Consider the following 26,321-nt stretch of genomic DNA (forward strand, 5'->3'; position numbering starts at 1 on the left):
TCGGTGGGCAATACACCACTTTCCCCACAGTTTCTCTGTGAGATACTTAAGTGTTTTGATTCTGCTGTTTGATCTTTTCACCATCAAGGCCACATACTTTGTACATTATATTGCAGGAATCTTGGGCATCTCTTTGGCCACTAGAAGTGAGCAGAGCTACATACATAACAGGAATAGAAGGAATAGCAGGAGCGCACGTTCATAGTTGGTTTGCAGCAATGGCTGAAAAAGCCATAGCCACCTTTTCCAAGTTCAGGAGAACTTTTCTACAAAAGCTCTGCAGACAAAGGAGGAAAATCATAGACATTTGCACAACAACAGCAGTGCTGTAATTGGGACTGCACTGAATTTGTGGAGCTATAATGATGATATGAAATGTTCCATTTTTGGCTAAAATCTAGGATGATAACGCTTTAATATTTTCATTCCTGTATGCATTCTAAAGTAAAGAAGAAATTGTGTGCTGTTACACAAACTAATGCAGTGTGATTAATTAGAGGGTGTCTTTTGGAGACTTTAATGTCTACAGGGAGTCTGTGCCGATTGTTTGTTTTTATACTTATTTTTTGGGGCACTTTTGTACTTTTTTTAAATTAAATAGTGACACTAGAGAGATGACAGGAAATGACAGGGAAGACAGAGAGAGATGGGGAACAAAATGCAACAAAGGTCCCTGATCGAATGCAAAACGGGGACATTGCTGTTCACGGCCCATCGATGCTGGATTTTAAAAAAATTTCTATTTCAGGTTCAGACGTGAACCTGCACGGAGCACGACAGGTGTCAAGGGGCAAATATATTAATTTGTGTGTACACGTCAGCTGGGACAGCCTCCAGCCTCCCGTGACCCTCAAGGATAAGCAGGTATAGCTAATGGTTGGATGAATTTTGGATTTTATACAGTTGTAAAGCTACACTGGGCAAAATAAACTGCTGTCAGGTCATGGACAACTAACCTAAATGCCATTTTTCTTGTCTTGACTTTGGATGGAGACACTGTAGATGGACATGATATAAACATGTTAATGATATTGTTTAATCTCGTGCACTGTTAATTCATGTGCACAAATCATCAATACAATAGCACAAATTAGGAATATTTTAATCTCTAGATTAGAGGGAGCGGATTACAGAGTAGAAAGACAATGAAAAGCCAACGCGCTTCAGTCTTCTTAAAGTTATTTGTCAGCAGCAGACGTCAGGCTGATAGAGTGAAAGCCGGTGATGCTCTCATTCTCCCTCTGCAGTCTGTCTGCATGACATTGAATTAGCATTCGCCTGTAGTCGACGCTGATAAGCACTGATTGTTCTTTACACAGCGTGCTAAAGCAACGCTGAAAGGTTATCAGCTCTCTGCGGACCTGGCCGGGGCCGCTGCTCTTGCCTACCCACGATCCCCCTGGGGCAGCACATTGTGGAACGAGGTAACATGGTCGGCAAATTGAAAGAGAGGAACTACAATTCGTTGAATGTCCACAGGAGAGCTGAAGGCGGAACAGAGAGGGAGCGGGAGAGAGGGAGAGTAAGGAGGTGTGGAAAGGGAGGCCTTGTGACATTTTGCTGTGAGGTATTCCTGGTCCAGGCCTTGTTAACAGTCTGAAATTGGTCTTTGGAGTGTCAGACCCCAGCTGCTGCTCTGCAATAAAGATCTGTCATCTTGTGGTATTTATCAAGCCGGGTGAACACCCTTATATATGTAACCACACACACACGCACATACAAAATTACCGCTGTGTAGATATAAAGCAATTCTCCCTCTGCAAATAATAGATATTGTTGACTCAATGCAAGAAGAGCTGTGTTTTTTTAGTCTGCCCTCACATTGTAGTCAGGCAGCCAGGAGACACAGCAGTGGAACAAAACAATCCAGAAACCTGTCATCTCATTGAACCGAACAAGATTAAGAAAATATTAAAGCTTCGCAAACTCCAATCTGAGACAGAGTGGTCATTTCGGCTTCACCCCGAGCAGAGATTCCTCAGTGAGCGGGGGAAAATCTAAAGTGACCTTCCTCCTGACACAGCAACATGCCGTGGTGAATTTTCATTTTCACAGCCATCCGTCAGGCGCAACAAAGCGTAGATTTATCAGTCAGTTGCAGATGTAGTTTTGAGTACATTACAGGGCCAGCAAAACTCAATTTCCAGGGCACGGAATAAAAGCTGAGCTGGCAAAGCGGCAGGAGTGCTGACTAACCGTGGAGTGCATCAGCCCAGCCAGCCCAGAGTCGCGGAGGTTGGCTAAAATAAATGCATTTTTCAGCTGCTGCCACAGTATCCAGGCACTCGATAGCTTGCCCTTGTTACTTTTTCAATGCCATCCATGACAGTGTGACTTGATCTATGATGACTTGATGAATTTCCTGGTGCCGTAAGCCCTGGAGTCGTCGCACAGCGTTGGTTGGGATTAGAGCATCTCTGTGATAACTTCATCAACAATGACATCATGAATAAAACAAGCAGCGACAAAATGGCACCACTGCAGTTTGGCTTCAGCCTGTCTCTATCCATCAAACCTATCTGTCCAATATGCTGGCAAACGCAATTGTAGACGCATTAAAAAGCTTATATGGCACAACCGCCCACACACGTCAACAGTATCCTGAGCAGACTTTAAGCGTCTGAGCTGAAGCTGTCTGAAAATATCCGCTTTATGATGCTGTTATAATTCATTTGAAAGTATCTTTTACATGCTGCTATTATAATAAACCTGGCTTGTTGGATCACTCATCTGGTGCAAATGGCTGAGAATTACTGTGTCTACCCGGACATTGCGGTTTTATTATGATAGGTATCTGTCGTGTTCATGTTTTCCTGTTTGTGGTGGTGGCAGTGTGCAGCAGCAGTAGCAGAGGTGAAACAGCTGGCTGTGGTGGTGGAAAGAGAGAGAGAGAGAGAGAGAGAGAGAGAGAGAGAGAGAGAGAGAGAGAGAGAGAGTCTGTCTGTCTGGCTGACACCTGGGTGGCCCGTCCTGTTGCCGTCACTGTCTGAGTCCCACCCGGGGACCGGGGACGTCGGGCCAGGCTTGTCAGCTGCCAGTGTCCCTGCTGGGGTATGGCTCTGGACCTCCAACTAGATCACATGTAAGACCATCTGTCCCCCCCGTGCACAGTGCCAAGCCCTGCCCTGCCCAGCACAACACGGCACTGCCAGACGAGACTCAGAGCAGGGCAGGAGGCACAACAGTGAGTCCTAAACCAGACGCACTGTTATTCTGATGAAATCCCTCCTCTGCAGAAGTAAAAAGTAACATCAAATTTTTACTAAAGCCACAGGCAGCTCATTTAAAATGTATTTAGATGAGGTACAAGAAACAAAAAGACACAGTTTTAGTGATAGTTTCTCAAATGCTAAAAGGAAAAACACCAAGAGTGTGTTCATTGCATTGACAAGACAACAGAAAAGAAAGCGTGAATCACCAAAACAATAAATTGTGCGTCTCTTCGGCTAATTTAATTAGAAAAAAAAAAAAAAGAAAAAAGCTAACTAGCTTAGCTGGACACCAAAAACACTGTAACAGGTTTTCACAGGCTTTCAGGCTGATGTTAATGAAGCTTTAATCATGGATCAATTTGTAGTGGCCAGATTTTCAGCCCTCTGTCCTCTACGCAGCGCAACCTGCTACCACAGGCCTGATGGGCTTTCAGTTCTAATTATGACAACACAAAAACACATTTTAAACATGGCCAAGCTACAAATGACTCCATACTCCATAATAAACTGTGTTTTGTTGAGCAAGCTGTTGCTGTGAATTACTGAGATTTGTCTGTTGCATTTTTTTTTTCATAATGGCTTTGCTTTTTTATATTTCTGGTTGGTAATGTTTGTGGTAGGAAGTAAGATCACAAATGACGGAAGGGAATCAGGAACATGCTAAATATAAACTGATTCTCCAATGTTACATCTGTGGGTGTCATTCAGTCATACAGTAATAAGGTTTACTAGCAATTATGCTGGCAAGATATTTGCAAATGTTTCTTCTGGGAAAAAACCAAACTGTTGCCACAAACACATTTGCTACCAGAGATATTGATTTTTCTTACATTTCAAACTCATTTGTATCTTTCCAGCATTTTGAAGCTAGAAAGCACTTTCATTGAAATTTTAGGCTCCACTGATTTGAAAATTGAGAGGCTATTTAGAAGTGTAAGACTGGCGATGCACTTTAGATGTAAAAGGAGCACGCTGTAAATGTTCTAATAAAAGCTGGTATTTAAATAATGGCTGATCACTTTTAATTTCCAGTAGTTTTTCCTTTCTACTTGTTTGTAATTACTGCCAATGCAACTCCATCCTGTATATTTTTACAAATTAAAAGCCAGAGATTATGCCATTTGAGGTGTAGATTTTTTTTTTTTTTTATCGTGGAACATCTGGGCTGGATTCAGACTTCTGAAAATGCTTCAATAAAAATACATGGAAAAAGGCAAAATGCAAAAATGTTGCAAGTAATTAGTGAAAGAAAACAGTTTTTTCTGTTACAGGAGGGGAACTCAAAAATTAGCATGACATGTCTGTGTTGCACAGAATTAGTGCTTTGAAATGTATATTATGCAGCACATTAAAATAGGAGCAGATCACAAAAATGGAAATATGATAGATATGATTGTTTTAAAAAAAAGGTCTCCTATATAAGCTTGTTTCAAATGAAGGCCTGGTTCTCTCTGCAGCTGAGGTAAGTAAAGACTGCAACTAATCTTCTCAATCGCGCGTCTGCATTTGAAATCTGAAGAGATCTTTCTTTCCTAAATCTCCTTCATTTAGTGTCAATAATCATTTTGCAGAGTGTGAAAGCAGCAGCTTGCAGCCAGCATAAAAACAGTCTCCCTGCAGCCTGCAGACTCTTATCATGGTGGCCATCGGGCTTCATACGATTACAGTGCAATGTGGTGGCATGGCAACAACGGGCCAAGCAGAGTAAGGGAGAGGGAGCGGGAGGGAGTCGGGGAGCAGATTAGAGTGAGAGCAGGGAGACAAGCAAGGAAAAGCGCATAATCCTCCTGTGTACAGTGTGCAGACTAAACCGTCACAACAGTGACACACAGCAGCACAAAAAGAGGGCAAAAAAGCTTGAAAGATGTCCTGAAAAAAGGCTAACAAAAGAAATTATTTTGTAGAGAAAAAAACACTGCACTTGTCACTTAGTGAAAAGTTGTTCGGTGAATTATAATAAATAAGGAATAACAGAGTAAACACGTCAAACTGCACCAATGATGCAGCCGCCATCTGGGCCAATCAGTCGATAAATTCTTAGGTAGCTCAAATATAATAAACTTCATTCACTGCGAGGCTTAGGTAAGCTTGTTGGTGTATCATTATGGAAGAGTGAATACTAGCGGGATGGCAAGGGAGATAAAAATATTTGTCCAATTGTCCCCTTTAAGCTGCCAGTTGCAGACTATTGTAAATTTGAAAATATCTCAAAGGCTACACCATCCGTCAACCTTGGACTTTAGCTTCTATTCTTTACAGGAAACAGCAGAGAGAACTATAACTTTGCCTCTTCTACAGTCTGAACTCACTGTAGAGTTGGTCAAACATCAAACGGTGTATAGTACACGATCAGTGTAAAAGGCAGCATTAGCACCACTCTGTTCATAGAAAACGATGGTGATGATCACGTGCATCAGCCTCTGTTCCTCGCTACCAGGGTGGGATTCAAAATGGTGGAAAATCCAATATGACATAAACTGATGGTCTTTGAAGTAAGTTTGCAATGCAAGAACCCCTGTGTGCACTAATTCAGCATTAGTCAAACCTGCAGGTTTGAGGATGTTTATTAAAGTTTCACTTCTGATTCGTAATCCCCCTACCACCAACATGCCAATCACTATAACTGGCAGTGGGAAAGCTTGAACACAGCGTTGCGATGCGTCATTTCTATGAGTTTCATTAAAAATCCAGCCAGCTGCACCTGAGATATATTGCACGTGACAGATGAACAAACAGGCACATGAACAGGCAGATCCACTACCACCCACTCATTTAATTTAGAATTCAGAAAGGTCAGGCAGGGGCAGCAGCTGAGGGCAAAATAAATGCTGTGTTCCAAAACACATCATTAATAATATAGAGTATACACTACATGCCAACCTTCACAGTACACTGTTTCTGCAGGAAGTATACAAGCCATTAATGTGCTTTACTGTTTCAGCAGGAAATGATAGAAGACAATAAATGATGGGAGTCGATCTGTGACTTTGGAACACTGTTGCCAAAGACAAAGTAAAGTGTTTGTGCAAACACTGAAAGTGAGACGATGTCACTTTTGAAGAAGAGATAGAACATTCATCCTCTTACGGGTGAAAAGATAAATTCAGGAGCACTGAAAAGCATTGCTCCTCAGTCCAGTGCATTGCTGCTACAGTCTTACTTGTTCTGGTATAACCTGTAGTTACAGTGGCTAATGTTAGCTATTGTTAGCAAAGATTTTTATATCACTGTGCAGCTGACTGACTTGCTGACCTTATGACTCTTCTCTGCTTGTGGCCTTCAAGCACTACATTATAGTTTAACAGTTTTAGTTTAGTTTACTTATGGCTGCTGTTCAGCTTTTTACTTGCTTTATACTTGATTTTTTCATTTTTTGAAATGCTCCTGGAGCTGTGTGGACATCATCCAAAATTTTTTTTTTTTTTTTTTTTTTTCCTTTTGGACATATATTGTGGGACAAGGTCTGCCAGCACTACACTCAAAAATCAAGCAATTTAGTATGCATACAGGCAGTTTGAAGCATACTTAATTGTGTCAGTTTCTTGTGTGAACACATCGAATTATGCAGTATGTATGCACTGTATGTGGTAAGAAACTAGGACATGTCTCAAGTATTGAACGCTGTCCATGGTGCTGATTCTGGATCTGTCTTGGGTATTATTTAGCATGCTGTCAGGCCACTACCAGGCAGCAATGGCCAATAGGTTGCCTTAACTAATCAGCTTCATCATCCTGTCTCAGCTTTTAAGCCTACTATATACTGTATAACTTATTGATATACTGTTTGCTGAACCTTGGAGATGCCAAGTCGGTCCTGTCAAATTTAGGACGGTGAATTAATGAGTATAAGTTTGGTTGCCTAATATGCATCAAGTTCAGTTATTTATCTGTTTGCTTCTAATTCTCTGCACTTAGGTCCTATTTAGCAATGTTCCAATTACAGTATCTCTCAGTGATTTCACATCCAAAAAAAGACCCGACGTCAATATCAACCTGATATCGAACAGATTGTAAAAGTTTTATTCTCTCTGGCATTGTTTCACCTGTGAATCACAACTTTCAAAAAAAGACAACATGACTTTCCAAGATTAGCTCACTGTCTCTGGAACTTTTTCATGCAAATGCAGCCTCCGAAAAACTTGTAGATATCATGCTGACACTGACCACTTTTTGGATTCTTTTTTGCCATTTTTAGATAGTGGTGGTGTACATACAAGCAGGAAACACAGGGAGCAAGAGAGAGCCACAGTATGCAAGAAGGACCCTCTGCTGAAAATCAACCAGGGATGTTGAGTGTGTATGGAACTAGAATTCTCTGACTTCTGGATTACACAAATGGTGTGCAATACTTGGATTTTCCGCTGAGAGTATATCTCAGAGTATATCTGTTTTTATGTGTGTTGACATGGGGCCAAACATCAGAATGAATGTAAAGTTTAGGGTGCAGAGTACAAGGCAACAAACCACATACTGCTATACATGATGAAGTTACTCAGTAACCTGAAAAGCAAACCAGGTTTTGAGTCTACATCTATGATTCGGCGAATAGTTAATATAAACACTAAACAGCCCAGAGTCAGCCAGTGATGGTTCCACTTTCATTGAGGGTAACTATTCCATCACTACACATTTCAAAAAGGCAGTGATCCACCCCTCCTGCTGCTGTGAGTTATATTAAATTGACCCAGAGGACAGCGAGCCCTTGCTGCGTTAATAACTGCTCAGTGAAAAGTACGCCGAAGCCTCAGTGAGAGATACAAACGAATAAACATGTTTATAAGCCGGTAAATTAGTTTATGTGTTTAGAAGGGTAAAGGGGCATTTATAGGAATTCACACCAAAAGCGAATGTAACTTAATAAACTCTGAGGTAAAGGTCAGAGAGGATATCTGAACAGTGTCAGCATCAGATGAATTGCATTCTCATGCAATATGCAGAAACCCCACTTTAAAGCCTCGTGATGACGGACACTACTTCAGCTGCCAGCAGAAAGCCTTTAAATGAGCCTGAGAGCAACAGGTTTCACCTTTAATGCACTGGCTATTAATGGAGTGTAGGGTGTGGTGCGGCGGGAAGCCAGTAATAATCAATTTCCTGCTGCTGTAATCATAGTTCTCTGTGAGTTAATTAGCATCTGTTGACTGTTACGGAGAGGTGTCTGCAGAGAGGGAGAGGTGGTTGAAGTCTGTGTGGGTAGCGTGACACAGGCTGTGGGGGCTATTAGATTAAGGCTAACATGAGTCATAGCGCGATAAATTTAATGGTACATCTGATGCACGCGATTGTGATATTGTGAGATCCAATCAGCATGGCAGATGGACTGTGTCACAACCCCGACCCAGTCCTCTCATCTCTCTTATCACCTTCCTCTAGATACTGTCTAATAACACAGGGCTTTAAAGTATAAAAATCTTATCTACAAAGCGGATGAACACCACACATTTTCCGTTACAAGTGATTTTTTTCCAGTTGGAGCACATGAAGAACACCAGAGGGGAGGAAAATTCAACATAATACAGAGTGAAGACATCGAAAGAGGCACAAAGTGATTATTAACTTGCTGATGTCACACTGGCTCATTGGAGGAGGTCTGATGCAGACAACCAATCACATAGTTAGGAGTCAAATGGTCTAACTGGCATCAAAAACGCAGACACGCAAAGTGATTATTGATTGGCTGGTTAAACAACCAAATTACATCAGCAGTTGTTTTTAATGGAGAAAGAAGGAAGCCCATACATTTTGTTCTATTGGAGCTTTTTTAGGATGGAACTGGGTCATATGGCCTTAAATTAGGGTACTTTTTTGAGAACAATATTCATGACAATATGATAAATTCTGACAAATACTTCATTACTACTTTCACTATTTATTTACTATATCATTAAGGCAACTTGCCAATGATTCAGCTTGATTGTAGTGATCACATGATTTCTAGCTCTCGTCTTCTGTGTGAGATGCAATAAGTTTATTGTTTTAACACCTTTTGTAGATCTAACCTTTAATGACCAAATCACTACCAGAGCATTCAACTGGCTCCATTCTCTGAAGCTAACTCTTCCATAGCAGAGTCTTTAGCGACTTCACTTTCACTTTCAGCCATGCTTGTTGCCACTGTGTGCAGTCCTGACACGTATTCATCAACATGTCACAAGATCACGAATAATATTTGACAAAATTTTTACCCAACTGCACTGTAACACCAGAGAGATAAGAACAAGAGATTAAAAAAGAAAGAGGTCCTGCTAGAATAGACCTTTTTCACAATATTGTGACATTTAAATATGAAAAGGTGTGATTAATGAAGCACAGCGTTAGTTCAGGCAGAACACTGAAGCCGCACTTCTGTTGGCTGATTGGCACCATTTTGCAGTATGCTTTACAATGATGAGCTCATTCACAGCTGTGTACCCTGTAACATCCAATCATATTATACATACATCATGTAGGTGTATAGTGCAGACATAATAACCTGACACTTATCACTGTTGCACCCAATCACGCTTATGCCAACGACGTTTGCTGCTGCAGCTCCCTCCACCACCCCAACCTCCTCCTCATATGGTATTTGTCATGTTGTTGATTTAACTAAGATTTATTTTTCATGGATGTGTTTATTAACAGGGACTAGGGGACTATAAATTATAAATTCTCTCATGACTGAAATAACATTAATAATGACCACACTGCATTCCAGATGTTCCAGATGTAGGGCGCTGATATTGTGCATGCCGGTTCACTGGAATGGGACCATAATAGAACGATTGTATCATTGATGTTTAGTTACATCTGTGCTTTTTCATTACGATTTTTCATGGTGTTCCTGTTCTGTCAAAACTGCGAAAAAGGCCTATAGATGCTGTTGAGGCAGAGTTAATGATTCCACATGCCATTACTTTTCATGATAACTGTTTATTTGATGTATTTTAGTCACGACTGTATTTTTGCTCTCATGTTGTGTCCTGTTATTTTTGCTAATCTTGTTTTTAGATGAGAAATCTGATACCGCTCTCAAATCTGCCTGTTAAATATGAAGCTACTGCAAGCAGATAGTTATTTTAGCTTAGCTTAGCATAATGACTAGAAACAGAGCGGTACAGCTGGCCTGGCCCTGTCCAGCAGTAATAAAATCTGCCTACAAGCACCTCTAAAGCTCATTTATTTACATGTTATGTCTCATTTGTTTAGTTCATCTATAAAATGAAATGTTACCAGTGTTTATGCTAAGCTATGATAAGCTAACTGGCTGCTCGCTGTAGCTTCATATTCACTAAAAAGATTTGAGAGTGGTATTGATCTTCTTATCTAACTGTTGGCAACATAGCGAATAAGTGTATTTCCCCAAATGCCAAACTCCTCATTTAACTAACACAAGTATGAAGAATACCACTTCACACTACATCACCAACTTTATAATCGTCAAAATAAAGGCGTGAATCAAGCATTCATCCTGTGTTCATTTGGTGCAAATTAAAGGCCAATCATGTTTCAACCAAATAAATGTGAATGAGAGACACATATTAGAGGGTTCTGACTCACTGCCAGAATGTCGTAGTAATAAATGATACGGTCACTACAGGTGATACAGGCGCCCGCGATGGGAATCGCAATAGTTGTACTGACAAATAAATGGGTTAACTTCCAGTGAATTAAATTACAGAAGCATTAAACTGTTTCTAACGGATCATCTGGGGAAGATTTTTCATTAAATCAGCAATAATTTATTCACAGAGTGAAGCACCACTGTGCTTCACATTCATGCATTTGGGTTGGCTGGGTCAGCAGTGGTCACCCGCTTCCCTGACCATTTCAAAACCTGTGGTTTTGACTCACTCCAACTAAAATCTGTAAAACATGCCCTCCTCTGGGCTGGAAAGGTCATTCAACCCACCATCTACGCATGCCGGCCTGGCCCTGGTGGTCCCGGCGATCTGGCCTCGTCGGCAGGCGCAGCGGGCCGTCTGCCTAGCGATGGTCCGTCTGGGAACGCTGCTGTCTCTGTTGAGCATCACTATCTCGCAGGTTCCCACCGCCAACTGGCCTGCCAAACACAACAGCGAGGAACAAAGTACATCATATTAGCATAATGAGACTGTAATGAACATATTACAGAGGAGCAACTGGTGTTCGAAGGTACAAACAACAGGCCGCTTGCATGCAGGGCACTTGTTTTTGGTCTGCGTGGCTCTGAACAGTTTCATACTCTCATTTAAAGTCTCAAATAGAAAAATGAAAAACTGATTTCAATGCTTTAAAAGCAGCAGGCTAGAATGCCTCTTCAGATGTAGTACAGCATGGCTGGCTGCTCTGTTGATAAAAGTGTCTTACAGTGATCATGTGGAAAACCCTCCAAGAAGCTGTTAAAGGACATTTTCTATCTGACTGGTCATAACAGCAAAGCCTGAAGATGTGAAACTTCTGAAATGAAGAAATAACATACTGACTGGTTTGTTCTTGTTAGCGTGTTAGGAGTAAAATCCAAAGTGTGTTTCTGATTGGGAGCATGAATGTGCTCAGTGAATTTCATAGTAAGCAGCCCCTTACATGATGACAGTGAGACTGTCCTCAACAGAAAAACAACAGCAGGGATCATTTGTTCAAATGTCTAAAACAACCTCTGTTTACATGTGTCTGACAGGGTCGTCAGAAGCAAAGGTGGCCTGACAACGTTACAGCAAAGCCCCTAGAGAGTATTTTTGAGTCTGATCAAATCTTAAACATAGTGATAGCAATGTCATCCTATCAATCGACAAATCAGACACTCATATGTGTCGTGTGGCAGGACAAACTGTGACACAACAAAGCGGACGCGATGTGTAGTTTGGAGGACGTGCTGACTTTGTTCTCAGTGTCGGGTGAGAGAAAACCTCATGGGGTGTTGAAAAGAAGTCATTAGCACTGATTAGCAAATGTTAGCATGCTAACATGCTAAACTAAAATGGTGAACATGTGAAACGATACACTTTCCGTTAGCATTTTATTCAAAGCACCGCTGTGCCAAAATACAGCATCACAGAGCTGCGAGCAAAGCTGTAGTCTTGTTACACATTAAATGATGCTATCTGGACAATTTTATCTTATCATATAGTATTTCCATATCATAATCTTAGATTTATTATATTTGATTTATATTAAGTCAAAGCCAAAACACATGTCCTAGTCAATACCCTAACATGATGTTTTAGGTCATGTTAAAATCTTGTTTGTCTCAGGGGCAACAAAATCATATTTTAAAATATGTAAAGTTCTATTTTTGACAATTGAACTACTGACACCTGGACCGCTGACTAAAATAATGTGCAAGTGGCAGTGGCTGCTGGTCACTGTGCTACTACAACAGAGCAATTTTCAGGCCAAGCTCTACTGAAATGGCAAATAGACAGAATGTCTTAAGGTGATGATTACCTTGCTCAGAAATCTCTGAGTGCTATTCTTACACCTCTATCCAAGCACAGAGAATTACTTCAATAGTTCTCCAGGCATTACAAATTGATGGATGACTCCCTGGCCAGGGACCTGTGGCTGAGCAGGTTTTTTTAAGTATTTTTTAAGTAAGTTTGTCAGAATGTGATTTCTAAATTAATTACATAAGCTGGAGAAACCTGCAGTTCACAGGGGTGTTTCAGCGCCCAATGGGACGACTCGGGAGAGGGGAAAATACTTCTTAAATAAGAAATCATCATCTTGACGTTTTGTGTCAGGGGAGTTAAAAGAGTTGATTAAACACTTCTAAAACTTTTACTTGGCAAATTGCATGATGAAATTATTCCAATTTAAATTGTGTTGATTTGAAATATTGAGTGAGTTTGGATGAATTAATTTAAAATTTTGTAACAGCAAGAGATGAATTTCTATCAGCCAGAGCTGCTCAGCATTCAAACATTCAGTGCACCGGTGTCACACTGTTGTTAAGGTTAGGAGATGAGCTTTGTGCCCAGAATTGCAGCTGTAGCTCTCGCATGATGATGCATGCTGATCATTTGTAATGAGTCACACTGAAAAGCGGGCAAACAAAAGAAGAGCTGTAACAATGATGTTTGCAATGTTTAGGTTTATTAAATGAACCCTCTGCATGGCCTTTTGTAGCTGACAGTCTGATTGAACACTTACTGTTGAAGAAGCAGTTTTGTTTGGGTAAATTATTTAGAAACCCATGGGAATATATTTAATTGACTTTTATTTAGGCCTTCCTGGCGTGTTTGAGAGGAATTATTAACTGTTAATAGTCTTGTGTTTGGTAGATAAACAAGCTTTAATCACAGGAAATTGCTTAAGGGTGTTTGCTGCTGCAAAAACCTGTTTGGAAGAACAAATGTTTCAGTGTATGTTGATGACACATTTTCCGTCTCACCTTTGTCATTTAAAATCAAAGTGAGGTTTGTTGCATCCTCAAGGGAGAGCTAAGAAACAAATCAGCAGCCGGCTGAACTGCAGCTAACTTATCTGCACTAGGTTGAACAGGAAAGCAGGAGTAAAAGTTCAGGAAACTTGTTTCACCTTTGTAATGATCTGGAAAAAGTAACTGTTTCTTGCTCCTTTTCTTTACTGAATGGAAAGCTGCCAGTGAAAGCCATTCAGCCTGACACTGAAATAAAATGAGCTCGGTGAAGGTAGGTTAGATTAGAGTCTGTGCTGCAGTTCCTGTAAGGTCAATCCATGGCATTCACCAACCATCACTCCTTTATACTGCTGTTTCCAGTTCTTCCCAACACCCTTAAAGGCTCATTAAGTGAGACGCTAACTGCTCTGTAGCATGAAATGGCTGTAATAATGGCAAAGGTTGAAAGGGTTGTTGATCAACACAAATGACTCATAAAATTATCTCAGCAGGTGCTGAGACTTCCAACTTTCAAATGCTACCAAGTTTCAGAGGAAGGCATCCTGGAAAGACTCCAGATGATGATTCCTACTCATTATGGTGACCCTGTGAGGTCTCTTTTAGCAAAATCGTAGGTCAAAATGTCTCCTGGCCATGGCCACATCAACCCACTAGGGGGAGCAAATATTAACCTTTGGGGCCCCCAAGTAGTAATTCGCTACGCACAATGTAACATAACCTTTAAGAGCCAATTGATCTGCACCTCTAAAGGTCACTAATTATTAAGTTTTATTTATTTTGAGAGTTTTGCTGGCAAATAAAATAAGATAATTTTACGGGGAGTCATGTGCTGACCTATTTCTTAGCTCTGAGCAGAGTCTGGCCAAGATACGTAATTGATAGTTTGAATGGTATCAGTTTTCTCATCTAACAAGCCAGAAAGTGAGTATGTTTCAACTACCCTTTATCACACTTTAGATGTGGATATTCCAAGATGTAAGTTACAAAAAAATCACATGATCATAAATCAAGTGACAGTTTTCGGGCCTTGTTGCTGCTTTGTCTGTTCTCCGGAAGATTAAACCCTTTTCATTTTCAGAGCTTTCCTCCAGCTCCATCGCCTCAAAGCAGCAGCTTCCAGGGCCTGCGAGCCAGGCTTAAGACTTTTACTTAACTATTTTTCCCTGTAAGCAGCCATACCCCATACCAAACTTTTGCCAGGACAAATAGGACAAATCTGCACCTCAGTGAATGGATCCGTGGATGGTTGCTGCTGGTCTCAGTGGCAGCCACACTTTGTGATTTAGACTGATAAGATTGGTGTATTTTTCCATGAAATTATTACCTAGACCAGTCTTGGGACTCATAAAACACTATCACCTCTACGAAGAACTGCTTTGCACATTTCATTTCATAGCATCAGCCCTTGCTGCCCATCCTCCCCCACCCACTACCCACCACTCAGCCTACCCCACTCTCTTTTTGCTGAGGCAAGTCCCTGTACACTCGGTGGGTGCTTGGAGGACAGAGGTGCCATCACATATCAGTGCTCTCTGCCATGTTTCAACACTGAACAGATGAATGGGCTTCATGCAATAAGCCTGAAGGAGGAGGATAGTAAGGCGGAGGGGGGAGCTGAAGTGGGGAGTTGTGTTGTGTGTGGGTGGCTGTGTGCGTGGGGGGATGCGGCTACTTTGTAAAGTGCTGTAAGCTCCACAGCCAGAGCTCCATCATACATACGGGAGTTAATTCATATGACAGGGTGTTCCTGTCACTCAGCAGCATGACGACACTTGGCCTCGTCTCTATTTCACATAATGAAACACGCATATGGCTGAGTGAAGGACGGCGCCACGTGGCCGTCCAGGCTCTGGATCCCGTCAGAAACAAGAAGGCTACAGGAAGCCGATATACGGCACACAGAGATTGGCTCTCAGCACTGACTGGCAGCCCGATGACCTTATCACTGAATCACAACACTATACAAGCGCGACGTGGCAGCGCATGCATGCACAGGGGTTCAGACACGGGCGTCTTAGTCTGTGCTCTACATATCAGCGCTTTGATCAGGCACACTGCAGATCACCAAAGAACAGGAGGACAAATATCTTAATATCTCTGCCTAAAAGAGGCTGCCAGGAGTCCACACTTGCTTTCACAATCTTCTCCTGATTCAGTGTGCGTCACTGCAGGATGGAGAAGCGATGGGTATGATGAGGTTATTCAGCCCTTGAAACACTGCAATGGCAGACCTTGGTAACATGAATACAGAAAAGCACCAATTATCATCTTTCCTGTTAACATCTAGAAATCTATTCCAACTATTTACTGTTCCTTATTTAGACATTTGCACTTAACAATTCATTCCCGCTTATCTTTCTTCTTGTTTGTCTCTTTCATTAAGACTGTGCAGATACCTCAGTAGTTAGTCCTAACTGATAAAATACCATTATCAGATTTAACAGACAAACACATCAGACACAGCTCTGCACTGCTCCCATACAAGTGAAACCAGATTGGGAGCTGCTCTGTTTCTCCTCAGGGAATTTGCCATAAAATTATATGACAGGCTGCACTGAATGAACTATGACAAAGATTCCATTTCCATATTAAAACAATCTTCCTTTATAGATCGTAATTACTTGCGGGCTGCTAAAGATGGAAGTGAGCTTTTACAGTGTTTTATTGCAAAGAGCGCCTCTGCAAAGTACAGTTTTGAAGCATATTTATTAAAAATTCCACTTCCTGTAAAGCTAGTGCAGTTAATTATTCATGACAATATGTATTGTATTTGCTATTATTCCCCATACAGACACAGCGACCGCGCAGAGCCGTTTGGTGCTGGCTTGGCTTAAACTTCCTGGCACTGAATCTAACCAGTTTTTCCCTGAGAGAGCCAATCAGACTCTAATCACTACACTGGCATACAATAATAAGTCTGAGTGATTATCTTCATTCCATTGTATCTTCCTGTCTTGATAGAAGTGTCGTTCTCAAGGATGAAAATAGGGCTGCCAACAAAGCACCAGTTTAGAGAGCATGACAATCATATTAACATGCATCAATTCAGATATGAATTCAACCGATCTTTTATGGAAGATTTAAAACATTGTATGAGATGTTATAAATATTAATGGTGCAGGTAATCAGTCAAAATTGATTTGTAGTGGCTGCTCATTTTTGCATGTAATGAGCACTCACTATATCCTCATATCACCACAAATCATACATCCATACAGTTCCTCCATGCTGCTTGGAGTTACTGTATGCCTTTCTCTTTGAAATCCTTATGTTTACAGCAGCAGCTAATGATTTCTATGATTATCAATTATGGAGTGTGTAATTGAATTATTCAAATCGACTGTTTTTATACAGCGCCATCCAGCCGAGCAGGACAAAGTGTTTTGTAAAGCCTCTCATTTAAACACGCTCACATGCGCATGGCTGTGGAGAACCCGATGATTAATCAATGACCTCCCACCTGAACCGAATGTCAGATGGTGAAGAATTGTTTGTTTTGTCCAGCCAACAGTCCAAAACTCCAAAATATTCAATTCACTGCACTAAATCCTCACAACTGATGAGCTGAATCTAGAGAATGGGCCTCATGCAAAAAGTTCTCATACAAAAAGATTCGTTCTTGACTTTCTGCATTCACAAATTTTCTCTATGGTACAAATCATGCACCAAAAAGTCTTCCTTACAGTATGTGGATGGAGGAGGTGAGGCTTGTTTAACCTAAACATTGGGATGCCTTCATCTGAATGAATTTGGAGTTTTAACGTGTTACTGAAAAAGAATCTTAACTAAAAAATAAATGAAACTGTAAGTAAAATCAATATTCTCTCCATCATGTGATGTGATGTGCACGCTTGCCAATTTGCTGAGATGATCAACAACTTTATGCAACTTGCTGTTCAGGTGAAGAGCCTTTCCTCTAACATGTGACTGTGTAACATCACCTGTCATGAAATGTATTCTCTAGTTTGCCGTCATGTCTGTCATATCTGCTCTACTGCCTTCTATCTAAGTCTTGGGAAACTTTGCTTTAGCCGACATTAGATTTTTTTTTTTTTGTGCATCTCACTTCACGTCAGACTATTCCCTCTTTATTTCTGGTACAACACATTTGCAAGGACACCATGTTGACAGTGATACAACTACTGACACTCCTGCCCTTGTTATGTTTTCATCTGCTGATGTCCAACGGCAGGACTTCAAGCTCTGAGACGTGAAATTCTTCTTTGAACTTGGGTGACATTTTTCTGAATGACACTTGGCCACAAACAGAGCAGAACGAGAAGCTTTACAAAGCAATTTGGCAGTGTCAAACAAGTTAATGCTCCAAATGTGCACCTACTCACGAACAGCTGGTGTTCATCAAGTTAAAATGAGAGATCTGAGACAGGTTTGTGCAGTTTAAAGAACTGCTGAATCTGGCTGAAACACCCTTATGAGTAAACCTCACAGAAAACGTGCGAGGATGAGAATGACTGTTTTTATCATCGATTAATCTGATGCCTGTTTTCTTGGTTAAGAAAAGATTAGAAAAGTGCACATTAGCATTTTCTAAAGGTTAAGATGATGATATCAAACTGTTTTCCACGCAAGGAAGTTGGGAATGTTTGGTATTTTTGCTTGAAAAATTACGTTAATGATTAATCAATCATCCAAATAATTTCCTTATCGACCAACAATCAACTGTTTCAGCTCTATTAGGAATATTACCATGCTCTTGTATGAGGCCCATTGTTTGGATTTTGCCTTGATTTTAAAAAAATAATCAATTATCGAAATGATTCACCACAATCAGCTGATAATATACAATAGTTCACCTGGCTTAGTTGCCGCTGACATAATACTGTTACTTGCAGCGTTACATTAGATAAAAAGGGACGCTAATCAACTCAATCATGCAAATGAAAAGGTAAAGTGATTTTTATCTGGATTTACTGTCCACTGCTGCTCTGATTTTAATTGCAGTGCTAAGATTCCATTTTCCCTTCATGCCCGTTCTGATCTTGCAGCTCTGTCTGTTATTAACAACTCAGGACGACATCAAACAGCAATCTTATTCAACTGAGCATATGCTAGTCAAGGCAGCTACAGCCAAGTGCATCTCATTACCTTAACACCATTTGACGCGTGCAGCGCAGTAGGTGGCATGTAATAGGACACCAGGTGAGAGAGGCAGATGTTCGACTGACCCCGTGCTATACGCTTCCTGACATCGTCGTGATCTTCTGCTGCTAAACAAGTAGGGCAGCAGAGCAGTGGAGCGAAACATGTGCTTTATATTAATGTGTTTGGTTTAAAGGGAATACCAGCGTTTGATTTCACCTGCTATTTGAATACTCTTCAGCAGCCCGATCAATATTTATGCAAGTGAACAACTCTCTGCTGAAGTCAGAGGACCTGTAATGGTATCTAAGTATGCAATTTAATCTGAAGCTGACAAAAATGAATCAGGAACGATGGTAAAGGGAAGTGCTGGAGCAGCCGCGGTGACCTCCGCAGATGAGGGGTATGTTATGCTATTACAAGATGAAGCTCATTTATCTGCAAGCAGTAAAATAAGCACTGTGTTGGCCCATAGTCAGTCCACCTTTTATTGTTCTGAGGAGCAGTTCCAGCTCTTATATGCTGATGACAATACAGGCTTGAGTTTCTGCTCTCAAAAGCTCTTCATATTCACAGATGTGTACCTGCACTGTATTCAAACGAGAGGATTTTTAAAGCTGCACCAAGCGTGATTTTTGTGCAATCACGAGCACCCAGTGGGGCAGCAGGGAAAGAGAGAAAAGAACTGCACCCCAGCAGCTGAGACGCCGAAGATGTGCTCTATTTGCCCAAATTTAATTCTCATGTCAGGTGTGTACACTACTCCACCCACAGGGAATGACAAATTGAAACTTCTCGTAGCAGCAGTAGGATGGCGCTCCCTCGGGAGGAAGCCGGGCTTAACAGCGTTAGATTGTTTCCTCTCTCAATGGAAAGCAGGAGAGGCTGTATAGTTTGCTAACATCACTTTACAGGACTTCTAGGTCTTTGCAGTTTTTTTTTTTAAGTTACCATTCTGTAACATTCAGTGCTGCCATTGTTTGACATTGCCAAGGGCTGCTTTAAAATAGAAAATATTCCCCTTACATACATCCCCTGCGAGGACCGACACTGTAATATAGGCCTGGTCTGTGAAATGTCTTGTATAGCACACGATAGAGGTGGCTTATGATAGATTTCTGTTGCAGTGATGCAGCACAGTCTGGGCTGCAGAGATATTACAATGTAGAGTACACTCAGACAATTGGTTGTGGATGAATACAGGCTTGAGGCATAAGGAGCGAACGTGCAATATGCCTCGCAAAAGCAAACAGTAGCTCTGCTGAATGGAATGCAGAGAGGACTGTAAAGCCACAGTGACTCACTTCAAATTTCACTCAGATAGCCCTACAGGATGCCCTCTTTCTTTAACGCAAACACAGAGAAAATGGTGAGCATCACAAGATTATTATGACCTCATAAGTACCATACAGTGCTGTGTAATTGTGCGCTTTTGTATTCAAGCACAGCCCTCTCAGAAAATCATGATCATGGCATCAGATGGAAAATAGAACAGAACACAAGACTGAAGGAACATAACTCAAATCATTTACACCACTCTGCCAATGATGGAGCAGTTTCAAGCCCAGAGCTTTCTGCAGAGAAAATAACAATGCAGAAATACACTGAGCGGTGCACTACACTCAACCACAAGGGAGGTCAAAGCTGACGGCTAGAAAAAAATTCATATTCAGGGAGCTATGAAATATGAGCTTTGTGTGCTGCCAAATTGATTTAGCTGTAAAAATTCTTTTCATTTTGTTCCATAAAGATGCTCATATTTTTACAGCTCCGCCGCCTATAGAAGCAGGCCTCGATGATTTGCTTAGAATTTACAACCAAGGTCATAATCAAAGCGGGTCTCCCTTTGCATGCTTAATACCGCCTTGAAGAAGACTGGAATGGAAATCATCCTTTTCACTTCAAAAAGTCGGTAATTCTCTGCTACTCTGATTAGTTTAATGCTTGGATGGATAGGCCCTGCTCCCTGAGTTAAAAGAGAATACCAGCCAAAGATTTTTAAATTCATCATTCTAGTGCCCCATGAGGACTTGCTGTCTCCCACAGGAGCTGATTTGTTAAAGATGGAAAAAGTAAGCGTGATAGCATTCGGAATTATTTAAATCGGTCAGGTCTGTGAATGACACTGGGACAGGAAACATCAGATACATTGCAGGGTTCACGGCACAAAGAGTGAACTAACTGTGAGTCCATCATCAATGGAGCTCTGTGCTGATTGTAAAGCCACAGTGAGTCACTTCAAAATTTAGTGATGCTGCCCGTAGCCATATCTCATTAAATGTGTGCTGTCAGAGCAGGATGACAGGATAGATTGTTGCTTCTGCTCCTCAGCTTCAGGACACTGTTATTTGTGTTCAGAAGCACTGATTGAATTATTCAAACAAATCAAAGTGGCACGATAGATATGGCATGTGACATGTGCTGTCCTTCGCACTAACATGACACCATGTTCAGCATTGAACTGATTGATTTTAATCATTAGGTTCATCCAACTTATCTGCTGTTCCACATTGTAAATAAAAGTCTGTTTTGCTGAACCCGAACAAAAGAGTGCCAACAAAAACAAACTTAAAGCTGTATTTATTATTTTTTTAGCCACTTGGGGGCAGCAGAACACGCTGAAACTGACATATTTTCCATTTTAAAACTGCTTTTGTCCATGTTTCGCTAACAATTGCCTCAGCAGACACTGAGCAACATTAAACCTGCGGCACGGAGCTTCTGTCTACCCCCTTTGGCAGTGAGAGTAATTACATAAACATTGTCAACATGCTTATGACATCATAGGCCATTCTCCTAGTTGCTGTAGCCGACTCAGCTCTGGCAACCAATCATTGCTAGTTGGAGTAAAACACATCACTACCAGTGCGACAGCATGGTTAAGTCACCACAGGCACCAAATTTAAAAACTCCGGCATACTGTGACAGGAAGAGAGATTTACCCTGCAGTGAAAGACTTAATCAGCATTGTGTGAACTCGTCTAACAAGGCCTTGAATGTAACAGACCTTCATTTATATTTAAAAGTTCCAAATTCCACATTGATTTCATTCATTTAGAGTTGTTTTTCTGGCCACCAGATGAATGTAAGTCCAATATTCACTCTCCTCTAAGCTTTTTTTTTTTTCGTTCTCCACCACTTCCTGAGAAAAATATCTGACTCTTTTGCTGCTGGGGATTCAACTTTCTTCAACAGCTACTTCCAAACTTTGTCTAGCTGACATTTGAAGTTGGACAGGTAGCGCAGTGGTTGTATCAGACTTTTCAGTGTATCAGACTGGTGAGTGAAAGGCTTGTGGGCTTGAAAACCAAAACAATGAGCTCGGAGATGCTAAAGAGCTCATTTGAAGTGAGGGGAACTGCAGAGAAGGATGAAAACACTGTGAGTTCTTCACTGCAAGACATTTGATCTAATATTAAATAAAAACTATTAGTAGCGCTTTAAACTTCTTCAACAGGAAATCAGAAAAAGATGTTACACTAAACAAACTGTTTGATTAACAGGTAAAAGTGCACAACAGAGAAGAGTGCTTGCCTTGAAATCAAAGATCTTGAGGATTTCGACTTCCAAGATGCACAATGGTCTCATTTGATCACATTTTCGAAGGAGGAATTTTCATGTTCCCACTTTAAATGAAATTTATTCTTAACATTTGAATTCCTTGAGCTGACTTAGAGCAAAGGCCAACTGTCCATCCACCTCCAACTTACAAATGTGGGCAAAAATGCTCCAGTCGTCCCTCCTCTTCACACACACAAACACACACACACACACACACACACACACACACACACACACACACACACACTCAACAACTCAAAGGTTTGTGGTTGACAATGCGGGGAGGAGTTGCCACTGCTCCCTGACTGCACCACTGAACTGGAATGTGGTCCAGTGAGGAAATCCAGACATTTCCAAATTTATCGTTGAATAAACTGGCAACGCTGCGAGCGGCTGACATGCCATTCATCGTGGAGGGCGCTGGCCCAATGGCATGCGTGGACAGGTCTGCTGCGCTTTGATTTCCTGTCCCGGCCGCCATGACAGATGAGTTACAGAGAGGGTGGGTGCGACGCAGCCTCTCACCACCACAGGGCTTCACCTCTTTGGTCACAAGTTTACCCACACTCATCGGTGCTTGGTGGAAGTGGTGGAGAGCCGATCATAGAGCGTCATGGGTGTTTAACTCCTTCAGTGTTGAGCAGTCATAAAAACTTACTTCTACTGGCTGATGAAATGACAAAAGAGCAGTGGCGGTCAGAACTACTTTTACAACAGTGCTGCCTGGTGAAAGCAGCCACTTTCAAAGGGGGATTTTGGTAGGATTTGAAGATTACAAGTACGGATTAAAAAATACTACGTGCTTCATTCTTAAAATTCAGCTCAGAGCTGGAAAGGGGAGTGAGCAACACACAGAGAATGTCAAAGCTCAGATCACATCCAGAGGTTTTCACTATCAGGCCAAACCCAGGAGAGTCTATTTTCTTTAGAAATATCAAGGGTAAATTCAGAAGAGACTGAATGATTCTGTACAATAACACACTAATGAGATCATTTTTAGATGAAAATGAGTCAATAATAAATGTCTGAGTGGGGGGGGGGTTGCTGTGACTCCACAGATAACATGCAGAGGCTTGAGACATGGTTCAGGGCCAGCAATAAGAGGATGGTGACAGCAGTATTTTGGGAGAAAACACTGCAAATTAGAGGCAAAGGGAGCACATTTCAGTGCACAGGCAGTTCATTTTTCACATCAGTGTCTACTTTTGTTCCCGGCCAGCTGCCAAAGACATTGATGTAGGCACTATCCCTCCTCCACATGGGTAATTATACTGCTGGCCAGAGCTTGATTAAAAGATCTAATCTGTAAACTTAGTGTTCAACATCTCCCAACAAGTTCCAACGCTTTAAGCCTGTTCTTTTTGTCTTTGACGGCGTTGGAATCCAAAATGTTTTGTCATGGACAGCGGCCAATGAAGTGCAGGGAAACATCCTTTTGCTTTCTATTCTGTGTCAGGGTGAAGGTGTAATTGCACCAGCGAATGTATTATTCAAGAAGAAAGCATGGCATGGATGGATATAGCCTTAACCTCGGTGAAATTATGAGGCTTTGAAAGCAGCAGGCCTTTTTTTCCATCCTGCCCCATGTCCTAAAACAAGCAAACTGTCCTGCTCTGTCACCTGAAGCTCAATTCTGGCTTTGCTAAATTCTAAAAATTCCACAAGGTAGCAGAGAGCCTGCATTAGAAAAGGGAAGGTTAGCTATAGTTTGACAACAAGGTACCAGCTATTCAAAATACTCCTCTAAAATTCAGTTTAAACTTAAAATGTCCTGTAAGAATATTATTGTGAAAACGTGGTCACCACAGTATAATATATGCTCCCAGTAATATTATAGTGCTACCAAAGAAAATTAAAAAAAATGTGCTAGGTCCCATAATGTCACTTCATTGTGTTCAGTGTCATATACCCACTACAGGAATGCTATTACAGAGATTCCACATCAGATAACAAAAATACTATGAGATACAACAAGGTCACCATAAACTGAGGAGCGATGAGCACAGACACATTCTCTGTCCCTGCAGGGAGGTTTTACTGGACATTATGGGGGTTTTTCCTCTGGATCAGAGGATCAGACCACACCATCTGCTGCTGCATCCCAATAAGAAGCCCTCAGAGACAGCGGTGCTGCTGACAAAGTAATAAATAGCTCTAAGTGTCTTACCTTCTCTGAGTAGATGGGAGTAGATGAGCCAGAGGAGCAGCAGGCAGCAGAGTGACGCACCTCCACCTGCGGAGAGCGTCTTCACTCCAGACTGCATCCTACACCTTCAGCCTTTTAGATTATCCAAACTTTGAACGCTTGTGCCGCTCAGATGTCAAGCAGATCAGCGGAAGAGTGGCTAATCCAGTGGCGTCTCCACAGCCTGTCGTCGGCATCCATTTTGAGGTTATAATAGGAGAGGGACTGATAGTAATCCCCCCTTGCTTTTCAAATTCCCTCGGTGAGCCGCATATCCATCCAGGCTGCTCAGGGCGCGCGCGCACACACACACAGACACACAGAGGGTACAATGTCACCAGATCTGGCCAAGTTTACGCAGCTGTGGCTTCGGGAGCTGAAATTCACTGGCTGGCTTCTGCAAAAACTGGAAGTATGCAGAGAAAGAGGAGTAAGCAGCGGCAGTCCCCCGCAGTTTGATCCTCATACGGAGATGGTGATGATGCTAGGAGTATATTCAGCCGCTCCACATCCCCCGAACGCCGCTGTCATCTGCTTTTTCCCCCTCCTCTGCGCTCCGCACTGTTGTTATTATTATTCCCAACCAACTTCTGCACCGAGCCCGGCTCTGTGCGACTCTACAAAGGGACGCGCAAGTTAACCCAGGCGGACATGACGAACATACCAATCAGCGGGGAAACTTGTCCGAAAACGCATCACTCCAGCGTCCAAAACTCCGGCTCTGGAAAAACAGCTAAAGGCGCAAATGCGTCATATTGTGGCCACATATGCACACAGCAGCGCAAGCGAAATGTCACGTCAAAACAAGAGCGGCGAGTGTCACGCAGCGCACCGCCGCTGGACAAGACGCACTCCGAGTGCGTCAGTACGGGCGGTGCGGTGAAGTTGGACACACTTGTCACCTGTGCGAGCCTTTGTGTAGGCTCTGGAAAATTGTCAGGGCTGATGCCTTGCACCTCGGGCTCGAGGAAAAGCTCCCCTCCCCTCAAAGTCATGTGTTGGTTACAGATGAGTGTGTTAACCCAGCATTATTCAGTCCCGACCGGCTCTAAATTTGCATGTAGGCGACGCCGAAGAAGAGGATTTCCCCTCTTCAGTCCATGGAAAGAAACGCTGCTGCTGCTGCTGCTGCTGCTGCGCCCCGAGTTGCCTTGAGTTACAATGTTTCCATCTGCTCTCTCTCTCTCTCTCTCTCTCTCTCTCTCTCTCTCTCTCTCTCTCACACACACACACACACACACACACACACACACACACACACACACACACACAAGCGCCCTAATTTCTTCCGCAAAGTGAGAGAAAAAACAACTTTGAGCTCCCAGGCTATAAATCCCAAACTGTAGATGATGATGATGATGATGATGATGATGCTTATTTATACACAGTAAGATGTCCCATCTCAGCCCACAGGGACACACAGAGCAGCACCAGCCTCCTCCACATTCTGACATGCTACTTTCCTCCATGTCTTTGTGCCCTCCCTCATAGGTGGAGGACGCCCTTGAGGGCTGCATGGTCTGAGGACTACAGTTAACATTTAGCACAGTAGCATTCTGGGAGAATGTGAGAGTTCTGTCCCATCAGAGGACTGGCTATAGCATGTGGAGCGCCTCAGAGCTCTTTAAAGCAGAAGTTACATTCTTATATATTGCCTATAAGTCTCTAGTGTGCACACATAGGGGCACATGCTTCCCTGTGTGTGTGTGTGTGTGTGTGTGTGTGTGGGTGTGTGCGTGTGAGAGAGAGCTAAAGCCCTGCAGATGTCAGTCTATCTTCTGTAAGAGCACCATTTAAGACTCCCTTGCCACTCAAGGACCATTACTATAACTCACCCCTCCCCTCACACCCACACCCACACCCCCACACACACTCACATACAAACACACACCAAATTCCATGACCAGTGAATGTGCACTTTATT

General features: G+C 42.0%; 1 protein-coding gene across 1 annotated transcript in view; it reads right to left on the reverse strand.

Annotated features, from left to right (window-relative positions):
• The window catches only part of tafa5l (TAFA chemokine like family member 5, like), a 44,730-nt gene extending 19,018 nt beyond the window's left edge, over positions 1–25,712 (reverse strand). The window contains exons 1-2 of the mRNA XM_076740556.1: positions 24,380–25,712; positions 11,104–11,253 (exon numbers count right to left, since the gene is read on the reverse strand). Coding sequence (XP_076596671.1) covers positions 11,104–11,253; positions 24,380–24,476 — 247 coding nt within the window. The 5' untranslated portion in view covers positions 24,477–25,712. The remainder of the gene's footprint in view (positions 1–11,103; positions 11,254–24,379) is intronic.
• Between the last annotated feature and the right edge of the window lie 609 nt (positions 25,713–26,321).

Source organism: Chaetodon auriga, chromosome 10 (genome assembly GCF_051107435.1).
Source record: "Chaetodon auriga isolate fChaAug3 chromosome 10, fChaAug3.hap1, whole genome shotgun sequence".
NCBI lineage: Eukaryota > Metazoa > Chordata > Actinopteri > Chaetodontiformes > Chaetodontidae > Chaetodon > Chaetodon auriga.